Source organism: Hypanus sabinus, chromosome 6 (assembly GCF_030144855.1).
Source record: "Hypanus sabinus isolate sHypSab1 chromosome 6, sHypSab1.hap1, whole genome shotgun sequence".
NCBI classification, from domain to species: domain Eukaryota; kingdom Metazoa; phylum Chordata; class Chondrichthyes; order Myliobatiformes; family Dasyatidae; genus Hypanus; species Hypanus sabinus.
This window is the reverse complement of record NC_082711.1, coordinates 32,555,307-32,580,731: the sequence shown is the minus strand read 5'-3', so window position 1 is coordinate 32,580,731 and position 25,425 is coordinate 32,555,307. Positions and strand designations below refer to the sequence as shown.

Sequence of the window (25,425 nt, the reverse complement as noted above, 5' to 3'; positions counted from 1 at the left end):
GAAAATATTCCATAATGGTATTTGAGCTCTGCAAAGCCACACAGTCATGGGTGTTGAGAGAGTAGAGCAGTGGGATAAGCACACACTCCTGTGTTGTGCCAGCGTTGATCAGGAAGGAGGAAATATTATTACCAATCCACACAGCTTGTGGTCATCTAGTTAGGTAGTCGAGGATCCAGATTGTAGAGGAAGGTACAGAGGCCCAGCTTCTGTAGCTTTCTGATCAGGACTGTTGGAATGATGCTGTTAAACACTGAGCTATTGTAAACTAACAGCATCCTGACATAGGTACTTGTATTGTCCAGGTGATCAAAAGCCGCGTGGAGAGCCAATGAGATTGGGTCAGCCGTAGATGTATTGAGATGATGGGCAAATCGTAGAGGGTCCAGGTCCTTGCTGAGGCAGGAGTTGATTCTAGACATGACTAACCTTTCAAAGCACTTCATCACTGTAGATGTGGGTACTACTGGATGATTGGCATTAAGGCAGCTCACACTGCTCTTCTTGGTACTGGTATAATTGTTGCTATTTTGATGCGGGTAGTAACTGTTCCTTCAAAATCAGTATCATTTTGTTTAAAGATTAACAAATTTTAAAGAATCTATCAATACTCAAAATCAATGAACCTCAGACAGCAAACTTGGGTCGTGAGTGCAGTTCCCCTTTAAAAAAATGGAAGCAGGAATGCCACACCACTCTACTGGTATGATTAAAACTCACAGACCTTAAAGTTCCACTCCTGATGACCTTACTGGTGAATGTACAGTTTCTGGAAAATAAAATTGAAAGCCTTAGAGCAAGATTGCTGTACCAGAGGGACATCAGGAACTGCTCTGCACTCTGCTTTATGGAAACGTGACTCAGCTCCACAGTGCTGCAGACCAATAATTTCTCTGAAAAGAAAGGACAGCTCAGTCTTTTAAAGGTAGAGGAGGTGGAATATTCCTAATGATCAACTCATCATGGTGCACAAATGTGGCAGTTCTATCTCTGCCCTGCTCACCCAACCTGGAACAATTACACTGGGTCAAATGTTGTCCATTTTATCTGTCGAGCGAGTCTTCCCGCATCGTGCTGGTAGCTGTGTACATTCCACCCCAGGCCAACAAAGGGCAGGCACTGGAGGAGCTAAGCAATGTAATCAGCAGTCATGAACTGTACACCCTAATATTTTTCCTATCATTGCAAGGGATTTCAATAAGAAAACATGAAGAATTCTCTGAACAACCACCACCAACGTATCACTTGTGGAACCAGAGGAGCCAACATGCTTGACCACAGTCTTAGCATGCCATCCCATGCCCACATTCTGGAAAGTTCAAACACATGGCTGTACTTCTAATCACAGCATATAGGCAAAGACTAAAGATGGCAGCACCAGTGGTAAGGACCAAAGAGGTCAAGCGAAGTGGAAAAGTGCTTACAGGACTGCTTTGAGTCAGTGGACTAGATAATAATCAGGGATTCATCTTTGAGTCTGAATGAATATGCCACAGTTGTCACAGACTTCATCAAGAAATTTGTGAATGAGTTTCTGCCTCCAAGAACATACCGGACATACCCTAATCAAAAGCTGTGAATGAAGCAGGAAAGTCATGGTCTGCTGAGGGCTAGATCTGTGGCAGCTAAGACTGGAGATCTAGAACTATACAACAAGTCCAGGTGTGACCAACGGAAGGATATTTTAAGGATGTAAAAACAATTCCAATTAAGGTTAGAGACAGAATCAGATGCACATCATCTCAGATAGGGTTTACAGGACATTACTTCCAACAAAATGAAACCTAGCATCATGAATGGTTGTGAAGCTTCACTTCCAGAATGGCTCAACACCATTTATGCACATTTTGAAAGGGAGAATAACACCACACCTGTGCAATTCCCTGCAGTGTCTGGTGAAACTATAATCTCTGTCTTGGAGGCCAGTGTCAGATCATCTTTCAAGAGGGTAAACCCTCATAAGGTGTCATGCCCTAATGGTGTACCTGGTAGGGCACTGAAAACCTGTGCCAACCATCTGGCAGGAGAATCATACCAGTGCCCAAGAAGATCAAGGTGAGATGCCTTAATGACTATCATCCAATGGCATTCACATCTACTGTGATGAAAATGAACCCATGAACACTACCTCAGTACTTTTTCCTTTCCTTTTGCACTATTTATTTAATTTCTGTATGTATATATATACATGTGTGTGTGCATGTGTGAGCCTGTATATATTTGATATAATTTATAGTTTTTATTAAGTATTGCAATGTACTGCTGCTGTGAAACAACACATTTCATGAAATATGCCAGTGATATTAAACCTGATTCTGATTCTGATTTAGTCCCAACTCTATTCATCTATGATCGCCTATCCAATTCCCAAGAACAGGAAAAAGAAACACAAGCCGTAAATGATCTCTGAATAAAGGAACATAAAATTCACCTTGGGAAACCCAAATTGACTGAGGTTCTGCTGAGCTACAGTCTCTGGGAGACACATTTCCCGGTACACACTCAGCTTCGGGGTCTAATTGTTCGGGATCTCATGCTGCTTTACTAGACTGTTTAGAGAGAGTTACCTGATCCAAAGGCAGACCTTTCATCGCTAAACACGTACTTTCTCAAGTCTAATTCTGATGGAATCTTAGCGATTGCTGCTCTCTTTAGTACAACCCCAGATAAATGAATGTACTAGTGGGGCCTCACTCGGAGTATTGCGAGCAGTTTTAGGCCCCTTATCTTAAAAAGGATGTGCTGAAACTGGAGAAAGTTCAAAGGAGGCTCACAAAAATGATTCCAGGATTGAATGGCATCACTTAAAAAGCATTTGATTGCTCTTGGGCTGTATTCGCCAGAGTTCAGAAGAATGAGGGTTGCCCTCATTGAAACCTATTAAATGGTGAAAGGCCTTGATAGAGTGGATGTGGATAGGATGTTTTCTATGGTGGGAGAGTCTAAGATCAGAGGACAAAGTCTCAGAATAGAGGGGCGTCCTTTTAGAATGGAGATGAGTAGGAAATGTGTTAGCCAGAGAGTAATGAACCTGCAGAGTTCTTCGCCGCAGGCTAGTTCTTTATGTATATTTAAGGCAGAGGTTGATAGATTCTTGATTGCTCAGGGCATGAAGGGATATGGGGAGAAGGCAGGAGATTGAGGCTGAAAGGAAAATTGGATGAACCATGATGAAATGGAAGAGCAGACTCAATGGGCTAAAAGGCCTAATTCTGCTCCTATATCTATATGATATACCTACCATTGGCCTGACCCAAGTGGAAAACTCTACACTTACTTGTATTAAGCATCTTCAGTCAAGTATCATCTACTTTCTCATTACATCTAATTCTGGACCATCTAATCCTTTCCGACAGCTTGGACACCATATGTATTTTTGAATTATCCGTAGATCTATGTATTTTCCCCACTCCAACCTATTGTTGTTAATTCATCAATAACAATGAAGAAATCAACAACTCCTATCTCAATTGTTCAAGCTCTGTTTAGGTGATTGGACTTTCTGCAAAATCACTGCCAGAAACCTGGTTCCATTTACAAATATGAAGAGTCAGATAGATTTACCTCTGCAAGACAGCAGAAGGAAAAGAAAGTATTCCATTTATGGTGATTTATGATTTTGCTATAACTCATATCAATGTAACAGCTTAAATGTAATGACATTTCCCATAGATCTCATGGGATAATTATGAATTCAAAATATATCATGAAGCTACACAAGGAAATTATAGTTTAGGCAATCAAGTCAGATAGAGACAGACAGACAGACAGATTTTTTCGAGTCATAGAATCAAAGAGAGATACATCATAGTCCTTCGGCTTACTTCGTCTGCCAACCATCAAATACATATTTACACAAATATTACATTAGGCTCTATCTTTTATTCTTCCCACATTCCCATCAGCTCTCACTGCAGGCTATGACTCAGCTACATGCTAGAGGTAATTAAGCGACCAACACTCATGTCTTTGTGGGAGGAAACTGGAGCACTTGGTTCAAATCCGTGTGGTCACAGGTTTCCTGCAGTAATGTTGAGGAAAAGATATTAAAAGAGGAGGACAAGTTTACGGAGATAAGTCTGTCAGTTAAGGCCTGGGCAATTGGAGGACAGCAGCACAAAGATGGTGAATTAAACCTGGGGTTGTGATAATGGACAAGATTGGAGTCTTGCGGAGCTTTCATAGGACCGTAGGCATGAGAAAAAGATACATGTATAGATGTGAATTGTGAGATCATGGGGTTCTGAAATCAATAGTGAGAAAACCTATTGGTAGAAATGAAACAAGATCAGCAAGCACACCAGTAAAGAATGAACAGGTCATAATAACAATGGCTGAGTGTAATTTTCAGATTAATATATTATATTACTTACTTACTTACGCCCATCACCCCTACGGGGCATTAGCTGCCAACAGCAGCTCACCAGAGTCCTCTGTCTTTCAAGTTGTATCCTTCTCTTCCAGGGATGGCATCTTTGGAGCTTCAGTTGGTGTTTCTCTAGCTCTGGGATTTTATGGGATGGGGTTGCTAGCCCCACCCTTCTCCCTTCACAGCCAGACTTGGGACCATCTATGGCAGGGTTAAATTTTATACATTTTCTCATTTTCTTATGACACAAAATATTGCAATTCCATCTTTTGAGATCACACCACGGATTCTTTCATGTTCACTCTCCTAATAATTTCTCTAAAATGTACTCTATCCTCCTTTCTACCCGGAGGTCATTTCCAGTTGCCAATTAGCCGACCAACCAGCACACCTTTGGGATGTAGATAAAGTAAGAGCACCCCCCCAAAAAAAAAACCCACACTGTACAAGCAGAAGTGCAAACCCCACTGCAGGTTAACAGTGAACATGGATTACTGAAGCCGTGATCCAGGTACTAGCCCCAGGTGTGTTGACACATGAAAGATTACTGCACAAACTAAGAGTGCACAAAGTTAAATGTTATTTGTTAGCAATAGCAGAAGTGCAGCCAAGCAAGAGAAAATTATCTTGATAATGAGTTGCTTTCACACTGGGGTAGAACATAAACCTTTTCTGGGGTTTCAGCTATTTATAACTTTTAAAGATAAATATTACCCTCATTTGTTAAACGTGCACAAAAACATCAAAACACACATTGAAATGCGCCGCTTGCATCAATGACCAACACAATCCAGATACAGTGTGTGTTGGGGGCAGGCAGCCTGCAGGTCTCACCAGGCTTCCAGCACCAACATAGCGTGCCCACCACTTAATAACCCTAACTCATATATCTGGAATATAGGAGGAAAACCACACTGTGGTGATGGGGAGAATGTACAAAGTCCTTTGAGGGAGCGTCAGCAACTGAATCCTAGTTACTAGCACTGTGCAGCATTACGCCAACCACTACGCTACTGTGTCGCCCTCTGACTTGGAGGTAGGATTAGCAAACCACGCTCAACTGAAATGAATATTCCAGGTCTATAACTCTCAATTAATTTTTATATCATAATCCTATTGGGGATTAAGAAGGTTGGAAACATTAGTGGGCTCCTAAGTGAAGTCAGCCTCAATCATTATTTTTTTCCCACTCGGAGAAATGTTGTAAAATATCAGCATTTCTTAAAGTTTTATTTATTTCTAATTTCTAGAAATAACACACTTCTTCTTCAGCACTGCTTGTGTTACTCTTAATCTTTATTATATTGTTTTTTTTTTACTTAAGGAGTCATTTAAACTCAACAGGTCCATTCCCCTTCTGTCCAGCAATCCATTCTACTCAGATGACCATCACCTCCCCTTCAATTCTTCGGGCACTTACCAAGACTGAGGGGTGATTGCCAATGGCCTGCACATCTTGGGATGTAATAAGAAAGCACAGCACTCAGTAGAAAACAGTGTGGTCATTGGGTAGAACAGACAACCTCCACACAGACAGTGCCTAGGGTTATGATTGGGCCTGGGTTCCTGAAGCCGTGAAGCAGCAGTAGTAATTGCTGAGTCATCATAACGGCGCAATGATACCGGTTGACAACATCCTGTAATACTCACTATCTTCCCAAATCACTGGAGGAGTCCGTCAAGACTTATTGCATCATGAAGTAATCAATAAACCATGAACACAAGTTCACCAAACTAAATGCAGATATGTTAGTGGTTGGCTGGGACATGTTAATTTAATCTAGTTATAACATACAAGTTCAGTTGGCTGATGAATGTTAAGTGCAACTTTAAAGTCATTGCAAATACTAATTATTCTTTTATTCTTACATAAAAAATCTTTCTGAGCAGATTCTCCTCATGCGTGTTAAGCAGGGATGTTAAATTAACCAGGCAACATAAGGCAAGTGAAAGACTACTACCTTGTATGAGCCAGTAGCAGAGCATACCAGTTTTATTTACAACTGTGTTACATTAATGAGAAGCCTTTTTCCTTTTTTCTCCCCCCCACCCCTTTAGACATGTGAAAGCTGTAACTTCGATACCGTCCAGCCACAAGCCAGCATGAATTTCATTGGATATTTTGCTCTCTTGCCAGCCACCAGGGTCAATGTGCTTACTACCAACGGTCTGGATTATTTTGATTTTGCTGCGCTTTGAGCTACAGAATGAAATGTAATACACAACAATTCACATTCTGCAATCCAATATCGCAGCACTTCTGATGTTGCAAGTGCTCTCATTCAAAGTGTTATATTAATGTTAATGTATATTAAAGCACAGTTGGAAAAGCATTTCAAAATTCTAATGCTGATCACTTTACATTCTCCCAAAATGTTAGCTCATTCTGAGATCTACTGCTATTTTATTTAATTCCAACAATTTCCTGATGATAAATGATAGGTTAACTGATCTAACATTCCTCAATTTGTCTCTCAATCCTTTTTTTCGATACAAGTATTATTTTTTTTCCAAATTTACAGGAGCTCTCCAGAATGCTATTATTTTGAGGATGTTTTAGTATCTGCTATCATAAAGGCCAATCCAAAATAGTTACTTACAATCTCTGTCATTTCCCCGTTTCTCATCATTAATACCACAGTCTTATGCTCTAAGAGACTGGTACTTCCTTTAATTTCTATCTTCCTTTTTACAGACCTATAGATTTTTTTACTGTCTGTTTTAATATTATTTACTAGTTCACTTCCATGCCATATCTTCTCCCTCTTTAAAAGAACTGTAGTTGTTCATTGTTGGTTTCTTCAAATTTCCCAATCTCTAACCTTGTGATTAATTAATGTATGCCATTAATTTCAAGTTGATACCATCCTTAACCTACAGTCTTATAAGTTAAAGGAAAAGGCAGGAGAATGTGGTTAAGAGGGAAATGGATCAGCCATGATGAAATGGCAGAGAGCAGATCAGACTTGAGCTGACTGCCATATTCCGCTCCTATGCCATATGGGTCTTAATCTCCTTTGTACATCCTTTGCAAAAGCTTTTCTTTATTAATGGAATCAAACTTTGCTGAAATTGAAATGTCTGCCACTGCTGGTCTACCACTTTGCTAACTCTCTCACATTGCCTTTATTTGAATTTAGAATACAAACTTCAGACCAAACTTTCTCTTGGATTTGAAATTCTGTCATTCGATGATCACTCGTCCCTCAGGGGTCCTTTACCATGTGATCATGAATTAATCAGATCTCATTACACAATATCGTATCTGAAAAGCCTCCCCAGAATTGATTCCTCAACACACTTTTCTAAAATAGAAATCACATCCTCGCTCTATGAAGTCTATAAATTCACCATTAAATTTGCCCTTGCCAATTTGAGTTGTCCAATCAATATGATTTGGCAACATTGGCAGTTTCATGCAATGTATTATTAGAGTCATGCCTTGAGGAGTCACAGTGTCAAAAAACTGTACAGTACTAAAAGCTCCCCATATCCATGCCAAATTTTTTGCCCATTTACACTAATCCTTTTTATCTGCACTAGATTGCTATCTTGCTGTGCCTCGCCTATTTAAGTGCCTACCTAAGTGACTTTTCTCTGATTCCACCACCTCCTCTAGCTGAAAGTTTTAGATATTATCCAATTTCTGTTCAAAACAAAAACTTTCACCAAAACCTCTTTCCCCTCACCTTAAACATGCGTGTTCTTGTCTTTGCTACCACTAACATGAGAAAAGGCTCTGATGATTTAAATAATCTATGCCTCATAGCTCCTTGGACCGCTCTTTCTGTCCAAGGAAAGTAAAAACCCAGCCACGTTAGGAGGCCAAATGCAAGGGAATTTACAGTAAATGGCAGGAAACTTAGAAGCATTGAACTAGAGAGAAATTTTGGGGTCCAAGTCCATAGTGGTGGTGGCATCCGTCAGTCTCGAGAGACCATTTCTAGGGCGCAGGCCTGAGCAGGCTGCAGACCTTCCCCTCTCCACGCCACCGATGTTGTCCAAGGGAAGGGCACTAGGACCCATGCAGCTTGGCACCGGTGACGTCACAGAGCAGTGTGTTGTTAAGTGCCTTGCTCAAGGACACAAACACGCAGCCTCAGCTGAGGCTCGAACCAGTGACCTTCAGGTTACTAGTCTGATGCCATGCCCACTAGGCCACGCGTCAACAACAAGTCCATAATACCCCTAAAGTAATAAAGTGGATAGGGTAGTAAAGATGACATGCGACATGCTTGCCTTTATTGGTTGTGGCATTGAATTTAAAAACTGAGATGTCACATTTATAGCTTTACCTTGACCCACCTCAATGCACTGCTGTAGTAAATGTATGCTGTATGAACGGTGTGCAGGACAAGTTTTCCATGCATCTCAGTACAAGTGACAGTAGTAAACCAATTTACTATTGTAAACCAACTTAAGACCCTAAAGAAGGGTCTCGGCCTGGAACGTTGACTATTTACTCTTTTCCATGGATGATGCCTGACTTGCTGAGTTCCTTCAGCATTTTGTGCGTGTTGCTTTGGACTTGCAGCATCTGCAGCTTTCCTCATGTTTGTGGTCTTCTAATCCAAACAATATCCTATGATTCTCCTTCACACTCTCTTCAGTGCAATCACATCCTTCATAGTGCTGCAAGCAGAATGAAACACAACACTCCAAGTGCACTCTAAGCAGTATTTTGTAAAGTTGCAACATAATATCTTAATTTTAATATCCTATCCCAACTTATGAAGGCATGCCAGATGCCATCTTCACACACTACCTACCTGAGTTGCCAACTTCAGTGAAGTATGGCCCTGAACTCCAAGATCCCTCTGTTTCTTACAGAGGCACTGCCATTTGCTGTGCAAGGCTTATCAATATGTGACTTTCGAAAATGCATCACCTCGCACCTCCTGGGATTGAATTCTTTCTACCACAGCTTCACCCAACTTTTCATTTGATCCTTATCTTGCTGTACCCTGAGACAAACTTCTTAGCTTCCCACAACTCCACTGACGTGGGTGTGGCAACGACAAAAAAAGTGATCCTAAATCAAGAAACAAAACAATTGCTACCTGCCTGTGACTGTATAGACTTGTGTGACACAGCCACAGCTCCAGTGAGTTGTATTTATTATTTTGATCATTTATTAACAATTAGCAAACATAAAATTAAACGTTATTGAGCTCTATCTTAGCAGTCAGCAAAGATATGACCTCCACCAGCCCCAAGACACAAACTGCCATGAAATAAGAAAGAATAAGTAACTTATTCCCTTTGCTTTTACCAAGCCCCCACTAATGTGTTTTGTTACCATAATAAACACAATAAACATGCAACAGAGAATACATGGCTTTTACAAGTGTAATTCACAAACTTACTAATTATACCTCCTAGCAATATTATATATCATAAGCTAAAAGGGTCTCTGCACTGAACTCTGCAGCACACAAACACAAAGGGTAAAAGAGAAACACAAACTGAAAATAAATTGAAAGTTAGGACAATGGCTGAGAGAAGAGGCAAAGGAGCAGGAGGAAACTAAGGAAGCAGTCAATAATTCTACTGAGAGTAACTGTTAGTAGTAGATTGCAATACACTAAGTATAATTAAAATCATAATTAAAGCCAACATTCCCTTTAATTTTTTTACCACTTTGCGGATCAATCATTGCTCTGAGCGGAAAATTTTTACATGACCTGAGAACTGTGTGGCGCTTTAATTTTTTTTTGTAATATGCATACTATGAATATTTAGAATGAAAATTGAAAAATCACATACATTTGATTGTAATTATTAATTGAAGGGTATAATGAAATGCAATGAAAATCTTCCACAATTCATAAAATGTTTCTCATCCATCTTTATTCCAGCTGCACAGCAACAAAGGCTATGTGCATGGGAGCATTTCGGGCACTGTGTGACCATGCACCCACAAAACTTACCAGGAACAGCGATTAAAGCATAATTAAAATCTAAGTGCCTCAAAAAGAGAAGAGCTTTACATTCATGGAATGCCTAATTTGGCCTCAAGTATGTCAAGCCAACGAAAAACTTCCAAAAAGAGTTAGTTGAAAAAGAGATTGCATTCAATTGGAAAACATCAAGTTTCAACAAATAGCAATAAGCAGTTTGATTCTTATTCTACCACTGCAGGTGCTGACTGATTTATACTCTGTTTTATTTCAGGTTTCAAACATCTGAATTATGTTTTCAACTTGGTTTCCATGTTGGCTTGAAGACCAGAGCAATGAGAACACTCTGAGGAGTGAGGACACAAGGTGTGCACCTGAGAAAGCTGCAAGAGTTCCCTTTATCATCTAATTCAAAGACCCATTTGAGGGCTTTTTGACACACTATGTGAATAGAACTTGATTAAGTTATTAAAGTGTAGCTTGGGTTTGTAACTTTCTAACTCAGAAGCAAAGACTGCCTATTACAAGTCTACCACTGAGCTGAGACGTGGTTCAATGTTCATTTGGAAGCAAGCCAAGGCCTCTACTTTACCAACAGGCAGTGAATTAATCTCTTGACAATATTGAAGACTACAATGCCCACACATTTGTATAAATCTGCTTTCCATGTCCACAGTTTTGGGATATCCATTCTCACAAATCACCTCACACATAACTAAGAGCTATCCAATGGTGAAGTCATGATTTGAAGATCTGTGAGTGAACAGCCAGTGGGAATGGGCAATCTTTAAGGCATAAATCTGGCAGAGAGTCAAATCCTTTATCTATCACCTAAATTATATAATGAAGTTGACAGTCCAACTAAAGATGAGAATGTAATTTAAAAGAGGAACTATTGCATGATAAACCATGAAATCTCAGTTCTAACAGATTCTATTGCTATGTGAACTCCCACACAATATTTAGTAAGAATTTTTAATTTTAGTTTGATTTCTTTTTGTTTCTACAATACTCTTTGAAATTTCTTCAAATGTAGAAATGAGCAAGCAAAGATGGCAACTTGATGCAATTTAAACATGCATCCATTTTAATGCAACATTGAAACATGATTGATAAAGCACATCAGTAATTATTGATCAACTAATAAAAAAAAACTCCTCTTCAGTGTCAGTGGCCCTCCCTCAGCTGAGATGTTTAACCAGCACAGGAACCATTTATTGCTTCAGACAGAACTGACAAGCGCAAATTCCCACATTGTGCCATTATAAATCATATGAGCCACAATCTTCTAATACATTATAAATCATAGATTTAAAAGAAAACACAAACAGATTTGACAAAGAGATCATGTAAAAACAAGTAAAACATGAATCTGATGTCAGACTAAGAGTTATCTCTACTTCAATACTTTATTAATCAAAAGCATATCTATTAATACAAGCAGGGGGGAACCACCAGTCCCTTCAATTCTGAAGAGGGTTCAAAGCACGTGTGACTTTTATTCTATGTTTTTGTTGCATTCTTAGTATTTTTTTAAATTTCCTCACGGTGTTATAATAGTCAATGTAGATACTGGAGATGTAACTAAGTCACTAGTTAACGGCTAGATGTGAGGAAGGGCTTTTTTTTATTATAATGGCTAAATGTAATAAATTCTCCTTCTTAATACATGGGTCGACGGGTCTACCAATCCCATCCAGTCGTCTGTGAAAGTGAAGGCGACGGCTGGAACATTTAACCCAGCCGCGTCAAAATTTGAACTTGGCTGACGTAATAACGTAGGCATTCAGTCCCTGGAGTCTGTTCTGTCTTTCAATGTCATCGTGGTGAATGTGGACTTTAAACTTCAACTTCCCGTCTTGGCTCCACAACTCCTAATAACCGCAACCATCGAAGAGCGGCACAATGCTTGCCTCCCAGGTTTATGCCGGGTCAGCGGAGGAAGAGGTCTACACGTTTCCCGCACATTTTTTTTTCCAAACACATACATCCGTGCACAGCTCTGAGTAGGATTTAGTGAAAGAGAGGTGGGGGGGGGGGGGGCATGTGGAAGATCAAAATAATCCTGCAGATGTGCTTTGCTGTTTGGTCACTGGAAATATACAGGGACCCAAAAGAGAGACGAAGTACACTTTTTTTTCTGATCAGTAAGGAAGCTTCGATTACTTGAAATTGCACCAAAATGTGCAAAATATTTAGGTTCTATTGGTTATAATTAAGTGTTAATTAATTATAAGATTTGTTCCCTGTGTGCAGAAGTAAAAGCGCCTTTTACGTTGATTAATGCAGTGCGATGCAATAATAAGGTTATTAGGGGGAGGTCCCGAAATCCCTTTTTGCAATATGTCTCTCCCATAAACGTTGTCTTAGATTTCGGAGAGAATTGTTTTGTTTTATTCCCTGCAGTGTAGCTGTCAGTTCCGGGGCATCCATCACACAAATGGGAGCTGAGTTTGCATTGACAGGGAGAGCCTGTGGGGGAGGGCAAGGTGTGTGGAGGGTGGGGGTGTGCTACTGGAATGGGAGGGAGCTGGTCACCGTTGATGTCACAGCCAAGAGACGGTCATGATTGGATCTAATTATAATTTGCAGCAGCAAATAGACAGGCTTCCCTGTACGATTGACTTCAAAGTGTATGGTGCTGAGAGAGAGAGAGAGAGAGAGAGAGAGAGAGAGAGAGAGAGAGACTGATAGAAGAGGAGAAAGTAGGATTGTTGCATTCAAAGACCGGCAGGACAAGGTGGAGGTGGCAACGTTGAAGGGTCGCCCGAGGACCGCTTGTTTTTCGGCTTGAGCCAGTGCCACCTCGCTCACCCAAGTGCTTTAGTGAGGAGAGGACAGCTCAAGAACAGAGGTACAGAGGGTTGGCAGGGAAAAAGGAAAGAGAGAGAGGGAGAGCGCTGCAAGGGCTGAAAGTGTGAGGGAGGTGGGAACAAGTGACTCGCGATCAATAGACAAGGGGAAACTGGAGTGGAGGAGAGAGGGAGACGAAGGAAAGAGCGACGCATTTAAAGGCACTCTGAACCAGCAGCGTGTTCTCAGACCTACTGCGATGGCATCGGTCCTGGTGAGCAACAGAGGCTCGGCAACTCCGGGCAGCCAGCTAAAATGCAAGTTCAAGAGGAGGAGGAGGAGGCGATCGAAGAGGAAAGGTAGGATGCTCTTCCCTAATGTGTGACGGCTCGGTCCTGGGCTGTGTTATGCCGCCCGGGAAAGTGATAGTGGGTCTTGTCGCCACTCTACGTTTCTAAATGGGGATATTCCTCAGTAACGGTAGCTAAAAGTGTAATTGATGAATAATTGAAGAACATAGTGTTTCTCCAGGTTTTGACGGCGTGGTCACTGCATTACAAGGAAAGACGCCAAGATTAGAGGTTGTTTTTGACTGGATATTTTCCATTCTTATTATAAACGGTATTATTTAGTGTCCCGCGGAGCAATCCGGTTGTGTCGAGGTACTAAATAAAGCACATTCCACGTGCTAAGAGCAGTTATATCTTGCCTGTACACCATCGCTCCTTTCAGATGACAGCTAGTGATTGTGCGGGATAGACGTAGACAGTCCGGTTACCAGAAGTTGGCACTCCCACCTTGCCCCCTTCTTCTCGCGGGCTCGAAGGGCAACGGTGCAAAATAATCCATCTTTAAAATCTCAAGTTGTTTGTGGAAGTTGACATGTTTGGGATTGCACCTGAGGGATATGCGCTTTTAACGGACAGCACTGGACAAAGGCGTGGACAACTGACCGGGCTAAAGTTGCCAACAGCGATTGTAACGTGGAAATTGCCAGTGAGAATCTTTCCTGACAAGTGATTCCGGTAGAGGCCTGATGCGGGCAAGTTGGAGCCGAACCTCGCCAATGCACAGTTACCACGCCGCTCTGAATGAAGTGTCATTCCAAGCAACCTGTGTAACGATTCCCACTCACTGCTGACCAAGAAGTTCGCCGCTGTTGTACTTATTGTTGTTGCTTCTTCAGGCAGCAACTAACCAAAAAAAAATCAAATCGCAAAATACTCCCTGTTTGACACCAGCACACGGTTGTCATGGAAACGCAGCATAACACAAAACTTGTTTGTTCCTGCAGTTTATCTTTTCAGTTGAGAATTTGTTTTGAAGAACTGCACTGGTGCCGACTTCAAACCTGCTCTTGTATTCAACCTCCTTCGCACTCCTCCCAGCAGTTCTTCTCATTTTCACCGTTAGAAGTTTTTTTTTTAAGTACTAGTCGGATTTCAGGAACAAACTAGCTTCTGAAATGATCCTAGCATAATTGGTCAATATTTTCATCATTCTACGCGGTGCTACCCCGGGGCGAAATTGTTCCAGTATTCACTCGCAATACCTAGCAAAGGGATAACGACAAAAAAAAACGTTTTGAAATATTTTTGATCTTAAAGGTAGAAAAGCGCCATGATTTGCAGGAATTTCATTACAACGCAAGTAACAATCTCTCAAACTTCGGACCGCTGTCCTTGCATTTTGAGCTAAAATTAGTGTAGTCGTCTTTTCTGATGCTCATTCCAAGGACATTTCGTATGTAAAGTTCAATGGTGTTTTGAAACCTTTCTGGCAATTTTCTGCTGCTCAGTAAAATGAATGACCAGCACTTTTATCATTAAACTTTAAAGAAAATGAATCTTCCGGCAGTTCGGCCCTTCTGGGGTTGAGGTCAAATTAGATTCGAAATCCTCACTCCTGAATTAATGTGTCCAACTATTAGCTCAGAGGGGCGGAACGCATTTAGTGACAGTAATTCAGCGTGGAACTAAGAGAACGTAGCAGTATTGTTCCACAGCATGACAGTACCTAGGGAGGGTAATAGCGGGGTCGGCAAGAGCAAGGTTAACTCGAAAGCGAAAAGATAACACTGGCCAAATTCCTGCAGGACAGCGGAGGTCGGAGGAGTGAAGGAACCGAGGCGGAAAACAAAGAAATAAATGGGTAGAAACGGTACTGGAAGTTCAGCACCGGAGCAGAGAACATTGGTGTATCTTTCCTTCGAGTTGTATGTCTGGGGTTGGGGTAAATAATATCCGCTGAGAAATGGCATCTGGCTGCTCAGCTCGCTTGTCCGTCCGTCTCCGGCAGTGGGAAGGGGCTTGTTTCGTCTTCGCTGGGTTGAGCGACGTTGCTCTTTGCCTCTCTCCAGAGTCGGGCCAGCTGAGCTCCGGCAGAAGTGATCCCCTACCCCTGCCGCCTCCTGAGCCTTATCGCCGACACCCTCTGCTAACAGCCGAATAGAAAATCGTGTGGATTCCATGATAACAAATTGATTTTTTTTAAAATCCACCCTTCATCTAATTCCACCAAGCTTTCATCGTCGCCCTTCATCCTCAGTGATCCGTGTAATGACAGCAATTTGAGATTGCATCAAGGGCATTAGCAAACGATGGCTGAGCTCAAAATACATAAGTGAAATTATCTCGGCATGGTGTGCCCGGTCTGGGTATGCTTTCGTGCTCAACACTTTCCCCTTTTGTCCCTAACATCACCTGGTGATATCCACGTTGGAGATGGCAATTCCGTGCCAAACAATTCAATTCTTTACGAGTGCGAAGTGATTCGGACACTCGTGGATTGCTGTGAACAATTTAGAATTCCTCCTTTCCTTGATTGATTCTCGGCAGTTGATTCTTTTTACTGCTGTAACAATCTAGATTTTAATTTTAATTGCAGATTGTGGGGTGTGGGGGTGGGGGGAGAGAGACAAGACGTACTTAAGCAAAACTCGCACTATCTGTGATGATCTCTTTTTATGTATACCGGAATGGATTAACCCTTCACTCGCCCTGTAACTTCTCCGCGAGCCATCCAGACCTACAACCCAATGCGTATTCGATTATATTCGCATGGCTGATTAGTCCCTCTGTATAAACTGCGTGATCACTCCACTCACCTGAGAAACCCCCTGCCAGAATGCCGTTTTCCATGAAGAATGCAGGAAACGCCAGATTTGAGAATAGGAGTTCCAGCATTTCCAGGCTGGAGATATCGGTGGCCCGGGGGGGGGGGGGGTGCAGGGTTAAGAAGATTCAGGGGAGCCAGTGTTTCGGTGCTTCGGGAGGTTCGGGGGTGGGGGGAAGAAACGAACGGGGCGGAGGAAGAGACTGATAGCAAAAAGACGAACCAATTAAGCAAACATCAGGAGGAGCCCAGCGTGGAGTTATCAGCAGAACTTGGCCTTTGCGCAGACCAGCTCTCATGGAGGCGAGAGGAGTTATTGAAAGAGAACAATCAAAATCATTGAAGTGGGTTTTAAGAAGCGTTTAAAATGGGGATCTGGGGAGAGGGAGCTTTTCGAGACCGGCGGGTGAATGGCAGGTGGATGGGTCAAATCGTTAATATGTTTCGTTCAGTTTGCACAGCCCACAAAAAAAGTAACGAGGAAACCACTCAAAATAAATGTAGGATTCGTGTTCCTTTCAAAACTTATTTTATGTTAAACATATTATGAGCTTTGTCTTTAACCACTTGCAGGTGTACACAATAAATCTACCCATCTTTCAAAGAAGCAAATTAGCATTATTTTTTTTTAAGTGTTTAATTCTGTCTTCATTCTCCGGTGGTGGAGCATGGCCTAGTAAATTGAGGACAACGTTTTCATGCTCTGAACCTTGGCTAAATAGTTGTAATCTGCTGTCAGTGCGTAGCTTGCTGCTCCTTGGCTGATCTGATGGCAGAATTGAATTCCATCTGAACAAGTAATGCGGGGTGGGGGGGGGGGGGGGTGCTGCTGGCGCAACCTCGAGCTGCACAAGGCCACCTTCCCGCCATGCTAGTAACGAGATACTGCAATCATCTCGCGTCCTTGCTGACGGAGAGAGTAACTGAAGCGTGAAGATCTGAACAGCCTCCCCTCCCCCTCAAAAAAAAAGTTAAACCTCACACTCCTCGCGCAATTTAAAATCGTGCGGCTAACAAGTGAGAAGCAGGCTAGTTTTAGAGGATTGGTTACTTCAGGAGGTGCGATTTTCTTTCACAGATAAACACTTGCAAGCTGCTTTCTTTCTGAACAGAGATAGAGGTGGTCCTGTTAAAATGGGATTTTGTTAAAATTGTAATCTCAGCTGGGAGCTTTGCAAGGGAGCAGAGAAACGCCATTACAATAATCAATCATTCCTCTTCAGTAACCTAATGGAGAGCAAATCATTAGGGTGAATTATTAATATGCGTACCCAATACACAAAGCTCCGTGCTGGAACTAATTCATTCAGAATACGGGTTTGGGTGGCCCATCCTCAATCGTCCTCTAGAAGATGTAGGCGTGCTACCCTCTTGAAACATTTCTTGTGCTGGTTTATTACACAAGCCGGTTCTTTCAGGTGCAATTAACGTGAGTAACATGTAGGCCGGGCCTGTTAACGGGAAGCTGAGCTCATTTCCAAATAGACATTTGTAAATTTAGCATACCACCTTTCAGTGCCTGGTATATTTAGTTAATTGACGAAATTCAAATTCTCCGTCTCAATCCTTGGCCTGGATCTCGGGGCCAGCATTAAACCAAAACGCCGTAGTTCCTAAGCTGCGACCGTATTAAAAAAAATGCTTCACTGTGCAATTAATTATTAGTAAATATCAAATCAAAATGAGTGACATTTCCGAAGCTATCCGGATGAGCTTACAAATCACAAGGAGCTAATGGGGTTGAATGATTTTGTTCTTGTGGTAACCTTAAACCTAAATTTTATGTACTGACTACAGTATACAGGAAGGACCATCGAGAGAGTGGAGTTCCGTTCAGTTTCATTAATTGCTCCGTAGGTCACCATCTTTTATTACACTGCATCAGCCTGGTCTGGTCCCTGGTCAGACTTGTTACATGGCTTTTACCAGTGCATGTGGAGTTTCTGGTGTTAATTTGGAAATCCAAACGATTCCTACTCTTGCCGTTTCACCTTGCCCTGCTTCACTTCAAGTCACTTTCACTTGTCATTTCGACCATAACTGCTGGTACAGTACACAGTAAAAATGAGACAACGTTTTTTCAGTACCATAGTTTACATGACACAGTACAAAAACTGGACTGAACTACGTCAAAACAACACTGGAGGGAAAAAAACTACACTATCTACAGACCTACACTGGACTGCATAAAGTGCACAAAACAGTGCAGGCATTACAATAAATAATAAACAAGACAATACGGCAGTTAGGTGTCAGTCCAGGCTCTGGGTATTGAGGAGTCTGATAGCTTGGGGGAAGAAACTGTTACATAGTCTGGTTGTGAGAGTCTGAATGCTTGGGTGCCTTTTCCCAGACGGCAGGAGGGAGAAGAGTTTGTATGAGGGGTGCGTGGAGTCCTTCATAATGCTGTTTGCTTTGCGGGCGCATTTAGACCATAAGACATAGAAGCAGAATTAGGACCTCCTCACCATATTTTGCTCCACCATTCTGATTTACCCCCCCCCCCCAGGCCTGTTCTTCTCACTGTAACCTTCTTCAACACCCTTGCAAATGAAGAACATTTCAACCTCCTCTTTAATAATCCACAACGATGGTCATCAGTGGCAATGAATTAGACAGACTCACCAACCCCTGGCTAGAGAAATTCCTCCTGATCTGTTCTATAGGGATGTCCTTCTATTCTGAGGCTATGCTCCCAGTCCTAGACTCTTCCACTATTGGAATCATCCTCCCCACGTCCACTCTATCAAAGTCTTTCAATATTCAATAGGTTTCAATGAGATTCTTCCTCCCCTCACCCCCCCATTCTTCTAAACACCTGTGAGTACAGGCCCAGTGCCATCAAATGTTCCTTATAGTGCAACCCTTTCATAAACCTCCTCTGGAACCTCTCCAATGCCAGTACATCTTTTCTTGGATAAGAGCCCAAAAATGCTCACAATACTCCAAGTGTGGTCTGACCAATGCCTTGTAAAGCCTCCGCATTACATCCTTGTTTTTGTATTCTGGTCCTCTTGACATGAATGTTAACATTGCACTTGCCTGCCTTACCATTGACTTAATTTAACCTTTGAGGAATCCTACATGAGGACCCCGTTTGCACTTCTGATTTCTGAACCTGCTTCCTGTTTAGAAAATGGCCTGTGCTTTTATTCCTACTACCAAAGTACACTATACACTCCCATAGACTGTATTACGTTTGCCACTTCTCTGCCCATTCTCTCAGTCTGCCCAAGTCCTGCTGACTTTCTGCTTCCTCAACATTACCTTCCTTTCCACCTTTGTTTGTGTCATCTGCAAAAATTGGCCACAAAGACAAAGGTTTGGTGGCTTTTAACTGGTATGTGCAGCAATTAATTATTTCCAGCACGTTTCCCCAGTCTGCTGTGTGTATAACCGTCACGGTTATACATTATGATTATTATTTCATAAATTCAGTTTTGATACGGCGAAAGATCTCTGGCCCAAACACTCGGAAAGCTGTCACCCCCGATTGATAAATACTAGAAATGGAATACGCTATTCACCCCCCTCGAGCCAGAGCTGGTATTCAATTAGAACTCGGTTCTGTAATCCTTAAGACCCACAACAACTACTCCTGTCAATCTCATTTGTGGACTTCTATCGATTTGGTATGTACAACCTTAGTGAGATTTTCAGTGCCCACCTCCCTTTGCGCGAGGAAGTGCTTCCCGATACCAACCTGACGGGTGTTATTTCGCTGGTGTTGTGTCCATTGACCTCACTCGCTCAGAAGAGAACATTCTTTCACTCCTCATCTCACCGGCTCAGTTCTCTGAAACGGACGCCTTTTGCTTAACGTTTTATTTTTCTGGACATCTGCATAATGCACCGCCGCTTGACCCGCCAAGTGCGGGAAAGGCAATTTCATTGATACTATCCAGAGCTATGGTGTTTTATTGACAGAACTCGACTGGAAAGCTGCCCCGCTGCGCTCTATAGTTTATAGTTTCGTCGCCCCAAAGTACGAAAAGCTGCGGGCTGGTTTCATGGAACAATAGACCCATTTCCTGGAGGAATGTAACGGATTGAGAAACATCTGTGTATGGGGCGAGGAATTGTCGACTTTCCGGGTCGATAGCTAGCATCATGAACCACCCCCGTCACCGGTGCTGCACGACCTGCTAAATTCTTCCAGCATATTGTTTTGGTGCTTCAGATTCCGGCATCTGTTTGCATTTGACCCATCAGATGGTCTCATCGACGAACATTTTTTTTTGTTTCAAATGTCTGTCTGAAGTTAAATATGCGCACGAGTAAAAAGACCGCTCAAAGTTTTCAGGTATATGTCATTGCATTTATTGTACACCTCCTGAATATAGTTTTCGCTGTCCGCTAGGTACATGTGGCCATAAGTAAATAGTTTCATAGAGTTTCATAAATTCATGGGGGAACTCAGCACGTCAGGCGGCACACGTGGAAAGCAATAAACAGTCGACGTTTCGAGACGAGACCTTTCGTGAAGTCTCAGGCTAAAACAGCGGAAGTTTACTCCTTTCCACAGAGGCTGCCGGACCTGCTGAGTTCTTCCGGCATTTTGTGTGTGTTTACCCTGCATTTCCAGCATCCGCTGAAACTCGTGTTTTTCTTAAATGGTTTTTCTTCCGACCTCATGTACAGGGGACCTCAATCCCTGGGGTGAATTGTTGGGAGGGGCGGAGAATTTGTCAGAGGATTTGGCAATTCTAGGCAACCGGCGAAAATTTGGAGGATGAACAGATACTGTATGTTGTGTGAATCGTCCACCAAGTTTGCACAGACGCTGCTAACGATGTGAAACGTAATGTCCAAACTGCAGGGTGCGGAGAGCCGCAGGAAACGAGGGAAAAATCTCCGCCTTGTGCTGGTTCTAACCCAACACGGGCGTTGGGTAGAAAAGAATTAAGTTGTCTGTAGTGTCTATTTTGTACCTAGATTTGAATAGTGATGTTAAGCCAATCATTTTAAAAATCCAGCTCTTGAATTTACAAGGTAGATGTGAGGGAAGGGGGCGCAATTCGCATCTGACCCCAGGCCGTTCCACACTCCACCCACCCCCGCTGTTCCATAGGATTGCTTTGATCAGCCTTGTTTTACACAGTAATGCGACATAAGTGTTCAATCGGCATTGGAAGCGAGTGTAACGCATTATTTATCTAAAAGCTCATTCTGTAATTCAGAAGCTTTCCATCGCAGGTAGATACAGTATGTGCTAAGATTACGCAGTAGTGTCTTTGATAGACCACTCGCTAGGAAATGTTGCAGATTAATTTGATTTCTTTTGGGTGGGAGTCGGAAATAGACTTTGCGCCGATTTCAGTAGATTGTGTTGGTCTGTTCTGCCGAGACAAACCAATATTTTGTGCCAGATATGCATGTAATCCGAAGACTGTAACTTAAGCCAAAGTAGAACTCTTGTTCACAATCGGCCAGAAGACTTGTGCGCTCTGCCAGCGGGTGTCACAGTGACGCCCCACCCGAGGGTGAACAACCTGCCCGTACAGGGTCTCGGCCCGAAACGTCGAGGCTTTTACATGCTGCAGAGTTCCTCCAGCATTTTGTGTGTATTAATCTGGATTTCCAGCATCTGCAGAATCTTCTGTGTCTTGTAACTTGCAGTCTGTACTCATTGTTTTGGTCCACGTTTGAAGAACAAATACAACACCTGACGACCTTAATGCTGCAGCACACCATCACAAACCGCCTCAGTAGAGTAAGAAAGCAGAGAAGTGGGGAAAATCGACGGGGCTGCGTCCGCCAAATTCAAGTATTGTCTGCCCATTTTCCAAAAGCAAGCGGTACAATGCCTGTTACAAACTAGAAATGTGTTGTAAGAGGTGCCCGTAGTTCCTTTTCATTTCCAGTTTTCAGCTCGAAGTCTTGACAGGAAGTACACGGGCGGCCAGTGTAACACAAAAGCTGATTCTGTGTGCGCATGATTAGTTGGGAATGTTCCTTCATAATGGGGTATTTTGTGTGCAAAACAGTTCCCCTCTTTTATTTCTATAGCCGCTGAAAGATGCAATAGATTTATGTTGAGGTATAAGGCAATCAATATTTGGTTGCAACTCCTCCTGGTGAAATGCTTCCTCGTAAATTGTAAGAACGTGTCATAAAAATTCCTTTCGAGTTCTGCCATTGGACACGGAGTACATGCAGAATGGATGGTTCTTCAATCTAATCTGAATAATAGGTGTGATGCTGATTACTACCTTGACACGACACCATGGACACAGGTATATCACTGGAAATCTTGTTCATCACTTTAAGGTCTAATTTTCCTGTATTTAACGGCTCCGCTAACCCAGCAGAAACAAGTTCGCTTTTCCGTCATTCTGAATCTTTCGGCAGAAGTTCAGGGTCAAAGGACGAAATGAGAAATCGTGGAAATGGCGTTCCATATAAATCATTCACAATAACTTCGTACATGAGATATAAATCATATTGAAAACCTCCTGGTTGCCCCTGTACCTAGCTCACTCTTAAATCCCCACAATGGAACAATGTAATAAAAGTAAATAATGTCAGTCCAACAGGTAAAACCTGAGACGTCGGCAATAACCACTTCCTTGTGATTGGCTGAAGAATGCAGACCCGTGTTTTTTCTTTGTTCTCTAACTACACATTTTGTTTCCTATCTGAAATAACAGAATAACTGCCCTGTCACTAGATTCCAATTTCAAGTTTATTGTCATTCAACCGTACACATGTATACAGCTAAACGAAACGCCGTTCCGCCGGGACCAAGGTGAAAAATACAGTACATACGGTACAGAAAATATTAGCACAATAATATTAACAGACAAACACATTCTGCAGATGTACAAGTTGACATAAAGTGCATGTACGTCATGGTTAAATATAAAACAGTGTAATGCTGCTGGCGGGGCCATAAATAATATGTACTGGCTGGGCCGGACGTGTCTCAGCCTGGGATAAGAATCTGTTGTCCAGTCCTTGTTCTATCAAATGACACGATGCAATGTTCTATTTACGTTTTCTAAAGGAGAAAAAGTCAGAACCTTTCCACAAGTGATTGTCCATATTCGGAGATACACGGTGTTTTGTTTTACCTTGAGCCAAGGTAACCCTGCTGCTTTAAAGTGTGTAAACAATTAGCTGTAATCATACAGTGCAGAAACAGGCCTTCATGTCCATGCCGCCCGAATTACCTGGAACCCTTAACAAACAAAAAGTATCGGCTATCTTAACGCCATAATAAATTAAGTACTTAATTTAAAACAAAAGAAGCAATCCATTTGCCTGACAGGTGAGTCAAAAGTTGAAGATCTGTAATTTACAAATCCTTTAATTGCGAGAACTTGGAATCATTGGAACTGCATGTTAATCAGACTTCGTATCTCTTATTTAAAACGAGAGACGAATATTTTAACATAAATAGACAGTTGTTAATTCTCACTCCGAGAGAGGCATTTGCCTGCCTGTCGTGGGTTCAGTTCTGCAGTAGAATTACGACGTAAGTTTCTTATCGCCGATATCAATAGGCGAAGATGATGCACGAGCCACTTCACGTCTCATTAATAGAAGCTGCGTGCAATCTAGACATGTGAAATAGTTTCTTTGCGCCGAGAAATGAAGAGTGCGCAGAAAGGAAGCTCTGCATGAAGAGGATATTCATCGAGGAAACAGTGGAGCGGGAGGAGGGAGATTTAACGGGGGGGGGGGGACACAGTTTATCCGCTTTCAGAAGCCTTCACCGATTGTTGCATCGGTTTATATCGCAATCCCTGCTCACTCGCTCCGTGGCTGCATTGCTCCAGAAGCCGGACAGGTTCGCAAAATGCCTCCGGATTTCCCAGCGTTGTGCATACTCTCACTGACTTGTTAATGCACGGAGTGGGGAGAAAACCACTCGTTCGCTGCTAGATACGAGCCTTTCTCGCTTTATTGGGATTTCTCCTTGCCATCAAAATAAAGTCCCGTGAAGCATTTAACGGATGCCCTTTCATAACCACAAGCTCTAATGCATTAATGCCTCTGACCCATTTATATCAATGTGCCAGTTTCCCCTAATGCTCCCCCATTTAATAGTCATTAATGGCCATGCTGTCAGTTTCAGAGTGCGTGCTCGCAGCAAGACCCGCGATGTCTGGGTGTGCAGAGTAATCGCGTTTAGTAACGCAAACAAACATGCCGCAGACGCTCAGTGGGTCGGGCAGCAGAGGCTGAGGAGAAAGTAGGCACACGAACGAATTAGTCGTCATTTTACCGGCAGAAAGTGCTGGAAATGATCAGCAGGCCAGGCCGCGTCTGTGGGGTGAGGAACGGAGTCACGGTTTGAAGTGGAAGAAGTTGAATCCTGAGAACGTTCGCTGAGCAAATTAACCAGTATCCGAATCTCCGCATGGCCTCAAAACACACCACTCCCGTTCAATTGCAAACGATTAGTTCGTATTCAAAAGCCCTGGCTGTTCCAACGGCCCTTTACATTTACACAAGGGGAGAGAGAGAGAAAGAAACGGTCTCCCCTTAAATTCTACAAATCAAAACGATCAAATCAAGGCAATATTGTCCCTCATTAACCACAGCCTGCTTCTAAAATGGAGGTTTCTCCGCCGTTGCCCACCGTTGTAGCTTACAGGATCACTTCCACTATTACCTCTGGATGCCTCTTGTGTTTATTTTGGCCTTTTTCAGGCGCTTCATTAAAATTTACACTTATTCAAGCTTCCGACATCGTCGCGTGTGCCCTCGAGCCAGCTCCTCTCGATGTACTATTGGTTTTGCGACTTTTAACGGAAGTTGGAAACGTGGCTGTTGTCTACCTAAACCATTCGGTCCAATTAAGCGATCCGATTTTTGAACGAGACTGTGGCCCGGCCTCGCCGTGATCTACTTTAAATTTCCTGCATTCCTTTACCCGACACCTTAAAAGAACCAAGCGATTAAGACACGGGGAAAGAGAACTTTCTATTTTTCTCTCTGAATGAAAGTGTTTAAAAAAGCTGCAAAGGTTGGAACTTTATATAAAATCTAGAAACACTCAGCATGTTGGAGAAAAGTAGGTGAAAGGAGAAATGGCCAAGTTCCAAGATCTCTTATTAGAATATTTCTTCTAGCCTTATTGTTCGTTTATCCTTGCTCAGTAAGGAGTTTATATGCTCAATTGAAGTAGTATTTGAGCAAATATCCTTTTAGAATGTGTTGCATTATTACAAGTGCTGAAGACTAGGCCTCTCCATTCAGATTTGAGGAGAATGATCTTTCTGAAAGGTAAACAGATTGTTC

General features: G+C 42.4%; 1 protein-coding gene across 2 annotated transcripts in view; it reads left to right on the top strand.

The window, feature by feature from the left end:
• Window positions 1–11,429: 11,429 nt before the first annotated feature.
• The window catches only part of adarb2 (adenosine deaminase RNA specific B2 (inactive)), a 794,386-nt gene continuing 780,390 nt past the window's right edge, over window positions 11,430–25,425 (top strand). For both annotated transcript variants that reach the window (XM_059971913.1, XM_059971912.1), the window contains exon 1: window positions 11,430–13,421. In XM_059971913.1, coding sequence (XP_059827896.1) covers window positions 13,322–13,421 — 100 coding nt within the window. In that variant the 5' untranslated portion in view covers window positions 11,430–13,321. The remainder of the gene's footprint in view (window positions 13,422–25,425) is intronic.